Source organism: Desmodus rotundus, chromosome 2 (assembly GCF_022682495.2).
Source record: "Desmodus rotundus isolate HL8 chromosome 2, HLdesRot8A.1, whole genome shotgun sequence".
NCBI lineage: Eukaryota > Metazoa > Chordata > Mammalia > Chiroptera > Phyllostomidae > Desmodus > Desmodus rotundus.
Window position 1 is genome coordinate 945431 of NC_071388.1, and position 9506 is coordinate 954936.

Here is a 9506-nt window from a genome sequence, read left to right on the forward strand (position 1 = left end):
GAGATGTACCGTAAACCTGGGCGTTCCCTACGTACCTCGCGGCACTCCTGAACGTCCACGCAGCCAGCACCTGCCCGCTAGCACCTGCCCGCTGCCTGCTAGCACCAGCCAGCAAATTGCCCGCACTCTCTCCTGCAGTTTGACTTAATGAAGTACGACGTCTGGAGGAAGATGCTTTGTTCTCCAGAGTTTCAGCACGCACGGCCCCCGTCCCCGACCACGCGCCCCGGCGGCGTGAACGTGCCTCCTTCCCAGGGGAAGTCGGTGGCCAGTGGTCCGCTGTGGAGGGCGGACGGGTTTGCGGTGGACGTGGCCTGTGGACACGGGCGCCGCCCTCTGCGCGCTGAGTCAGTGCAGCTGCAGTACCTGTCCCGGGCGCGGTGGTGATGGCGGCTCAGGAAGTGTCATTCCCAGACTTGTCCTGGACTTCCTTGCCGTTTAGTCATATTTTCTTCATCAGCCAGTCTGGTGTCCTGTGGGGACGTTGGTGCTGGACTGGAAGCGACACACGCCACGCAGTGGACGGAGAACAAGGGACATCCCGTTGTTCCCGGGATCCACCTGTGAGATTTCTCTGTTCCTGGGTCTGGGTGCCCCGGGGCCCAAGGGACACCCCTCTGAACCCCATTAGTGAATTCCTTCCCATCAAGCCAGAGAACGCTGTACAGAACCCAGAAAAGTGAGAGCACTGTGCACCCGAAAGTTGTTCTTTTAATTCCCAACCGTCGATAACCCACAGATGTTTACTCTGCTTATGTCTGCAGGGCTGGCTAAGCTGTGTTGCTCGTCAAAGCCGTAGCTCAGACATAAAATAAAGTACACGCACAGCAGCCAATAAATACTTAGAACAAACTGATTAACAGGAGCTATTTTATGGCTCTTGCCACAGTATTACATCAGCAAAGAAAAAGAGGTGTTGAAAGTCACTGCTCTAGGGTCCTCGGGGAAAAGCCCGCTGCTCAGCGTCCTGCTGCCCCAGGCGCCTGGCCGGGCGGCGTCACACACAGGCCCCGCCCGCCCCCACCCCCCATCCAGGAGGGAAGGGGGTCCTGAGCTGTGTGCAATGTTCCGCCGCCCCCACCAGTGCCTCGGGGCAGGCTTGCAGAGTGCGGCCCACACCTCCAGGTCACCGTCCTGACCTCCCAAGTCCTCTGCTCCAGTAATGTGGCGCTTCTCTCGGCCTCTCTGCTAAAGGTCAAGTCCATCAGCGAGAAACCATGACAGTGAGCTGAGGCCACAGCCTGAGAAACAAAGGCATCGAAGGGCGTCCGCACAGGTGGACACGAAGACTCCCCACAGTGCCGAAGGGGCGCGATGTCTGTGGGCTGCCACCCCGGTCCCGTGGCCTGGGCGTGTCTCCACTGCTCGGCGAAGGAGCAGGCCCAGAGCCGGCCGTCTTCCAGGGCACGTGACTAGCGGAGTGGCAGGACTTGGACATGGATGAGGTCCAGTCGTAACCTAAGGCCCCTTCTCATCTCCCTGCACTGAAGTGCCCACCGGGCATCTGCTCTGATTCCACACCCTGGTCCCAGTACCGAGGGGCCTCAGTGCCTGAGTCCCCCCACCTCTCCCAGAAGCACCCCTGGGCTGCCTGTCGCGGGAATGAGGAGCTACCCAACTTCCCCCTGGGGGGCCCCTCAGCGCAGGAAGGATGAGTGAAGGTGTGGAGGGCAAGCACTCAGACTGGCAGGTGGAACCTGGTTTGACGCTGTTCCTCTGTCCGCGTGCATCTCAGCACACGGCGACACCCCGCCGACATCCCTGCCTCGGGCACCGGTGGGGGCACCCCTGGGGCAGAGGATGGGGCCAAGATTCTCCGTCTCAGACGCTGTGGTTCAGAGCAGCCGGGGCCCGTGTCTGAGCTGCATCACCGACAAGCTGGGACCAGACCCCCAGTGACCACCTGCAGAGGCAGCCCACCCGGCCTCACCTCTGTGGCCACTGCAGGTCACATCTGCTGCAGGGATGCCCCGCAACTGGTGGCCATGTGCTCCGTGACAGCAGGTGGGGTCACACCACCCCCCGTGGCCGGACCTGCCTCGGCAGCCTCACCACCGTAGCCTCGATGGGGCACTTGGGTGTTTCCTACTCGTTTTCCTCACCGGAAGGCGTGACTCGCAATTTCAGGACACAAACAGCTCATCTCTCGTTTTTCAGGCGGCTGGTTTTCCTAACCTGCCGCAGTCGTCCCCCTTCGCACCGGGTCAGAGCTGGTAGATCCCCAGCTGGGCCTCCCTGAGCCGTTCCCGCGGGACGGTCCTGCGAGGTCTCAGGGGCCCAACACTGTCTTCTCAGCCTTGAAGGCGAGCAGCCGGGGTGGGCAGTGTCTCGATAAGTTGCTCACAGCCACGCAGTTGGGGTTCCAGGGGCCCCACGCCACCCGGCTAAGAGTCAGAGCCTAGGAAATCCGAGCGTACAGCCCACGCTGTTAACCCTGACCCCACATTGCCCTGAATAGTCACGGAGCCTGTCAGCAGCCGCCCACGGCTTCACAGGAGCCCAGCTGCTCCGGCAGAATCGGGGCCTCCCGCACCCCTCGGCGCCACGGCTTCCGACCTTCCCAGCGGGCGTGTCCCCGACTGCTGCTGCTCCTCCCTCTACACGCTCTTTGATTCTGCTTCACAGGCACAAACAGTGCTAAGGGAGTGTGTTCTCTTTCCTCCCTGCAAACACTTACCCCATTGTCATCGGGTGGAAAAAAGAACAAAGAAACCCTGTAATCCAAGACCCACAGAAGCAATGACCTAGAATAATAACATGACAACGAGATAGGTGATTTCACATAAATTCAATTTATTTCCTCCCAGGACCGTTTCCCGACTCCAGACCCACTTAAGAAATAGTGAAAAGAGGAAGACGAGTAGCCTAAGTGGACTGACGATGCTGAACTTGACCTCGTCACATTCCAAGATCCTGGCTACGGAGTGGCTGTGAAGCGTACGGAGGGGAAATTCAGAATTCCCGTGCACTTCTCAAGCCACGGGGCCCGTCTCGTGGTCTGTCAATCAGTGTCACACTGCAGCTGATGGACTGTGTGTGGACGGCACGTGGACCAGATTTAGGGTGTGGCTCTGAAGTCATTAACTACGTGGGCCACCTCCACCCTCGTTCACAGGGCTAGGTGGGCTTCCGGTCTCCTTAAAGTCCAGTATTGTGTGGGTTTCTGACTAGTTACATTATATCTACATTCCCATTCGTACAGTAAGCCAGACTCAATGCTTAGTGTTTCCACAGATAACGACCAGTAAGTAGCTGAAGTGTTGGTCTGTGGTTGAACTTTGGCTGACCTGTAACAAAGTGTCCCAGTGACCTCACTGACCTGTAACAAAGTGTCCCAGTGACCTCACTGACCTGAAACAGTGCCCCAGTGACCTAAAGTAGTTTAACAGGTTTTCCAATCCCAGCTCAGCTCCAGAAAGGCTCCAAAGAGAAAAAAATTTTCATTCCCTTATAAACACATGCACAATCATTTGTCTTTAGAGAAATCCAAATTACTGGCTATCTCAGGAGTTAGTTCACCCTTTCAGGATGTCACCCCCTCCACGGGCCACGTGCTCCTCACTCACTGGGCTGTCACCAACCGCCGGTCACACAGCAGGGGGGCTCACCAGCATTAGAGGAAGGCCCCGGGAGCTGCAGGCTGGGCGTGACGGGGACCAGAGGCCGGCAGGACCTGGATCCGGGGCCCTGAGGGCGGCCCTGGCTGGGTCCACACTCCGACACTGGGTCCTTCTTAGACACGTGAGTCCTGAGGGGACAGGGCTTTGCCCCAGGGCTCACAGAGGGGCAGCTCTGGATGGCAAAGCCCGCCGGCTGGTTGCTGTCTGAGGCACACAGCTGAGACTCACACCTAAACTTGGCTGAGGAGCCTCCTGATCGGCACGTGGTCCTTTCACAGGCGCTGGCGTGGGAGCTGGCCCCGTGGACAGCCCCGGGGAGGCAGGCACCTGGCATGCCGCTGTCCTGTGGGCACGGCTCCTGCGCGAGGCTGGGTGCTCGGCCGAGACTGCAGGCTTCCTCCGCACTGTCCAGCAGCCAGGTCCTGCTGTGGCAGCTGCTGGGCAGAAACAAGCCATCGTCGAAGCTCCCGGGGTGAGAGCTGTACACGATGGCAGAGAGGGGCGGGGCACTGCGGGGACCCCTGAGCAAGGGGCCGTGGTGTGGGGGCATGGTGTCCAAGCCCCAGCGGACGTTGGCTGTGGGGACCCAGCCGGCCGGGTCTGAAGCCTGGATGCTTTGCTCGGGAGATTATATGCTCCGGAACTGGGCGTGGGCTCCTCCCAGGGCTCCGTCCCACCACGTGCTCGAGCTGGTTTGGAGGGCAGCCCCTCGTTAGGGCTGTTTCCTTACATAGGAAGATGACAGCTCAAGAGCAGAGAGGCCAGCCTGTCCTGAGCCTTTACAGTGGCTTCCGGGGAAGCCCCGGAGCTGACTCATGGGGGCAGGGTCCGTGAACTTCGAGTCCCAGCGTGTCACCCAAGTTAAGTGGCTTTTTTCTTAGTCACCCTGACTCTCCACGTTGGTGAGAAGACAGTAAGGAACGCACTTGGGAACAGCCGATTGAAGATTAGTGTTCGGAACTGGCATTTTCAGAGGTGCCGACTTGGTGCAACATGATAGGACACCAAGGCGTCCTAGAGACGACCCCACAGAGCCGCCCCCACTGCGCCCCGGCCTTGGCCTGTCTCCCAGCTGGGCGGACTGTGCTCAGGGTAGCCGACAGCGAAATTCCTCCCCGGAACGCTCGCTGGGAGTGGCCCCCGCCCCACAAGCCCCCTCCCTTTGTCTGACTCGTCGAAGGCCACACTTGGATGCTGCCTCTCGAGAAGCTCTTCCTGGTCCTTCATTTAGAAGCTAGGACCTCTTCCTCAGAATCACCAAAGGGTTTGAACGCTTGCTATTATGCTCAACTTTACACCACGCAGGGCGTTACCCCTACCACGGCCGCTCAGGGCTGGTAAGCTGCCTCCGAGACACACCTGTCTCAGATGCGCTCGTTGTGTCTGCTCCTGCGTCATGATTTGACCTCAGGGTGGTGGCCGGCTCTGACACCTGTCACAGGAGCCACTGCACCTAGTGTAGTTCCGCCCTCACGGCACAAGGTGCGCCAGCACAGTGTCCGCAGCCCTCTCGGTGACTGCCGTTGCTCAGCCGTGGCTGTGGGTCAACAGAAGCGGCTTCCGAGCAGATCCCGCCAGCCCCCTTCTCAAGTCTGGAGAAAGCAGAGAACATTCAGGAGTCTTGGCTAGTTCATACACCAAATCCCCTGCCCGTGCGACCAGCCGGGGACGTTATATGGTCCAAGGGCCGCGTCGGAACACAGCCCGAGGAGCTGTGTGTCCTGCCTCTCGGGTTGCTCACAATGGTGGACGGCTTCTCCCGTGTGATTAAAGATTTTGTTACGCCTTCACCACTCACTGTATTCCTGGGTGTGTTTGCTCAGAGGCTTCTGCTGCAGCTTCTGACTCTCCTGCTTGAACGCATTAAATGGACTCTCACTGGCCTCCGACAAGACCCTGGCCCACAGCGCCCGGCGAGTCCCGGCCGCCCCCTCCTCCCCCAGCTCCAGACCTGGCTCTTCCTCTCTGCCCAGTACGCTCCTCCCCCACGGGCCTCGGCGCGGCTCTCTGAGTGGGTGAAGCCTTTCCTGGGCTCGGCACTGCACGTGCGCTGCCTGTCTGTCTGTCTGTCTGTTTCATTCTCGGTGCCCCTCTCTGCACACAGCTCCTCGGCCCTCTCGTGGGTCTCCGCTTCAGAGTGCGGTCCCTCTCACCTGCCACTGGAAAAGGTTCCATTCTCAGGGCCCAACTGTGTCCTTCCTAGGACATACCTGAGTGTACCGCAGTTCTACTCCTTCCCTCTGCCTTTGCCCCATGTGGGGCTGCTCTGGCCCAGCGGGCGGCGGGTGGGTCTTCCTCACGCTAGTGTCCCGCCATGGAGCACCACGCCTGCCTGGCACCCGGTCAGAGATCCGTGAGCGTGTTGTTGAAAGTCAGTGGGTAGAAACTGCCAGATAAGAACGTATTTAAATTATAGGCAAGTACACGAAGACATACAGCCCTGAAACACTGTTGTACCCAAGAGTTCCAAAACCCCGCCCGGGTGCAGACAAAGACAAACAACCAGCTGCCGACCTTGCCCGCCCTTCAGGGCCCCCGTGGTGAATAGAGGGCAAAGTTCTGAAGGAGCCCCCTGCAGCACAGCGCAGGCTGAGTCGGTTATTGCAAACCCCTGCCGGGGCGTGGAGTCCTGCGGGGAAACGCGGAGGGCCGAGGCTGACGTCACCGGGCCGGCCCCCACGCTGCCCCGGAACCGCCTTCGCTCAGGCCTGGCCGCGCACAGAACACCTGCAGGGGCCCCCTGCGAGCTCCTGCCCTTGGGTGGGAGGCAGTGCCTTGCACATTCTATTTAACTGAGTGTTGCATGAGTGGGCCTTCCAGCACACGACTTGGACAGCGAGTAAACACCGACCTTGGCTGGTGCTGGATTTACGGGGGGAGTTACCCGGCTTAGTATCGCGGAACGCCGTGGGCTAGGACACCCAGCCACCTCACAATTGTTCTCGTGAAACCACTAAAACGAAGCGTTAGCTTTGTAGATGCTTCAGTGGTGGTAATTAGGCAGCCTACCTCCTACCTCTGGAGAAAGGGGTAGAAGTAGTCACGGGGCTGCCCGCGGGGACTGGAGGCTTCGCCAGTAAAAGGTGGAACGATTTCCTGTCTCTCCTGGTCTTAGGTGATTACCGCTGCAGTGACACCTCCCGACCACCAGAGGGAGGACTATCAACATTTGCTGTGGCTTTACCTACAATTAAATACAATAATGGATTTGTAATAAATAAACAATTCAATACAAGGATTCTGGAGTCACACTGCCAGGACTAAGCCAAGTTCTACAATCACAAACTATCACCTTAAACATTTCCCCTAAATGTCTAGGCCTTGGCTTCTTAATTTGCGAGGTGGACATGGGGTGGTTTTCCGCATTAGATGAGGTGATACACGTGTAAGACCGCCTGCCGCCCACCCACTGAGTGATAAACAAGGGAAAGGAGCAGTTGTTTCCGCCAGGGAAGGCTCTTCATGCGGAGCACGATGCTGTTCCTATGGCAACCCCAGTCTGGGGCAGCGGGCAGCTACCAGGCAAAGCAGACGTGGTGGCTCCTTCTGTCCGAGATGATGTAGCTCGTGCTGGGTGCCACCCACCCTGCTCGTTCAAGGGTTGGGTTGTATTTATCACTCCATTGAAGGGCTAGTCGGCCTGGCTCCGTCTTGCAAGAACTTGGCACTTCATGATTATAAGGTTGAATAGCTTATATTGCTTTTCTATTTGTGGCTATTCTGGGCTGGAATCACTTGTTTTGCCATATTAACAAGTGATATTCATATTATTGCCATAATGAACAATTAGAGGCCCCCGTAAGTACCGTGACTCAGCTCGGTTCTCCCGCGGTTTGTTTCTTCTGCCTGCCTTCGTTTCCTCTCCCTGACCCAGCTCACACGCGGGACCTCCGCTAACTAAACCCCCCACGTTCCTCTGACCAGAAGTGCCTCCTAGAGACGCGGCGGGCCGGTGGGGAAGCCTCGGCCCGCAGCGGGCAGACCTGGCTCCCCGCCTGCTGCTCCCTTCACTCGCTGCGGGGACTTGGCCGCGTCACTGCGGCCCCTGGGATGGCTCACAGGACAATGACTTCAGGCAGGAGGGTCACTAAGGTCCTTCCTGGTCACAGTCTGTGGTTTCCTGTCAGGCCTCAGCGTCTCAGAGCTCAACAGGACGCTAAGGGCAGGTCAGACCCACCTACCGAATGACACCCACACTCCATTCACCATCTAGCCTTCATCGCGGTTACTCAGGAGAAGCTCCACAGGGCAGGGCAGAGACCGATGTCGGTAGACTCTTAGTCGTCGTCCATGCCGACAGAAATCCACACCTTGAACGGATTGTCCTACAGTCTGAGAAGAAGTAAAAATTGTCTCTGGCCAAGGACACATTGGTCCATCTCAAAAGAGTGTGTTGAGGGGATGGCTAACTCCCTTTACACGCGGCATTTTGTGAAATCGGTCAGGTGCCGAAGAAGCCTTCTCAGCCACGGCCACGCACACGGAAAAGGGCTTTAGGGTCTGGAGCCCTCAGGGTCACGGTGCTGGCCGTGGTCGTGGCCCTTTTGTGGACTCTGGCAACAGCCTCCCGCCAGCTGTCTCTGCCTCGAAGACGAAAAGGTTCTCTTGGAACATGGGAATGAAAGGACTCACTCTGCGGTCTCATTGAGCCTCCGAAGCTCCCTCCAATAACTTTGTTTCTTGGTTATTTACAGTTCAGTTATATCCAACTTTAATCCAAACAGCCACCGAAGAAAAAAGGAAGGAAATTGAGAGGATTACGCAGGGTCTATGTATCCCTCAACGATGAGTGGTTAGAAAAAGGAATGAGCCCGGTCCCCGGGTTTTCTGAGTTTGCGGCCCACACCCCACCCCCTTGCTCCAGGGTGTCCTGGGGGAGCAGGGGTCGCAGGTCATGGGTAGGGCTAGACGGCCAGACCTGCAGGGAGCCTCAGTGAAGGACAAGGCTTGGGTCCGGATTTGTGAAGGCCTCACCCTCCTTTCCTGCCCTGTTCCTGGGGCTCTCCCATAGCTCCCTCCCTGCCCTGCTCCCCGAGCTTCTTCTGTCTTAGCTGGAGATGGTGTTTTAGGGGATGGCCGGGCCCATTTCAGGGCCTTGCTCAGTTGTCCTGGGTCACTCCACGTCTACAGGCCGCCTATATGTTACTAAACTGAGGTTTGCCTTTTTCCTCTCGTAAATCTGCCTTTTTAGTACAGGGATTTCTCCGCCGAGGATCTGGAAGAGTGGAGAGGAAATGGCGTCTTCCCTCCCACTCACTCGGTGTAGGACAACTCCCTGCCCACGCTGTGGTTCCATTTGCCAAAATCTCCAGGGAACAAATTCTGTGCGGTGGGACAATGCTTCCTGCCAGGAAACGGCTCCTTGAATCAAATATTTATTTTTAGTCAAACAGCAGTAAAGTTGGAATTATCAACAGTTTTCTTTTTTATAATAATAAGCCTTGTGATCTGAGATTGGATTCAGTGAGTTTATTTGAAGAGAAATGAAAAACACTTCTTGCTCCATTTTTGAGGAGAGAAGTGAGGGGGATGGAAAGAGAAGACAAAATGGGTTCTCTGGGAGAAACGATGTTACTACTCCTACGATTTTTATTTAATGGTCACACCTGCCGGGCGATTGCTGCCATGGACTTCGAGGAAGACAACTGGGAAGTTACAGACTGGAACCCTTCATGAGCTGGTCAGTAGAGGCCAGACCCACAGGCTGGTCTGTAACAGGAAGACTGGCAGCTCCTGGACGTCCTGTAGGACGGGCGGCAGAATCTGAATCCAGGGCTCAGGACAGGGACCCCACGGACTCCGTAACCCAGGGGTCTGAGGCCACCGGACTCAAAGCCCAGGAAGCAGCTGCTGCTGGACCCCCAGCCCAGAGCCCCAGGGAGAGGG

General features: G+C 57.6%; 1 protein-coding gene across 1 annotated transcript; it reads right to left on the reverse strand.

The window, feature by feature from the left end:
- Positions 1–2781: 2781 nt before the first annotated feature.
- KRTAP27-1 (keratin associated protein 27-1) lies at positions 2782–4205 on the reverse strand. The gene has a single exon (XM_045194675.3). The coding sequence runs from the start codon at positions 4168–4170 to the stop codon at positions 3574–3576; it is 597 nt and encodes a 198-aa protein (XP_045050610.2). The 5' UTR covers positions 4171–4205; the 3' UTR covers positions 2782–3573.
- Positions 4206–9506: the final 5301 nt, after the last annotated feature.

Coding starts and splice junctions, on each gene's coding strand:
- KRTAP27-1 (XM_045194675.3), bottom strand. CDS start 4,170: ATGCCCCCACACCACGGCCCCTTGCTCAGGGGTCCCCGCAGTGCCCCG.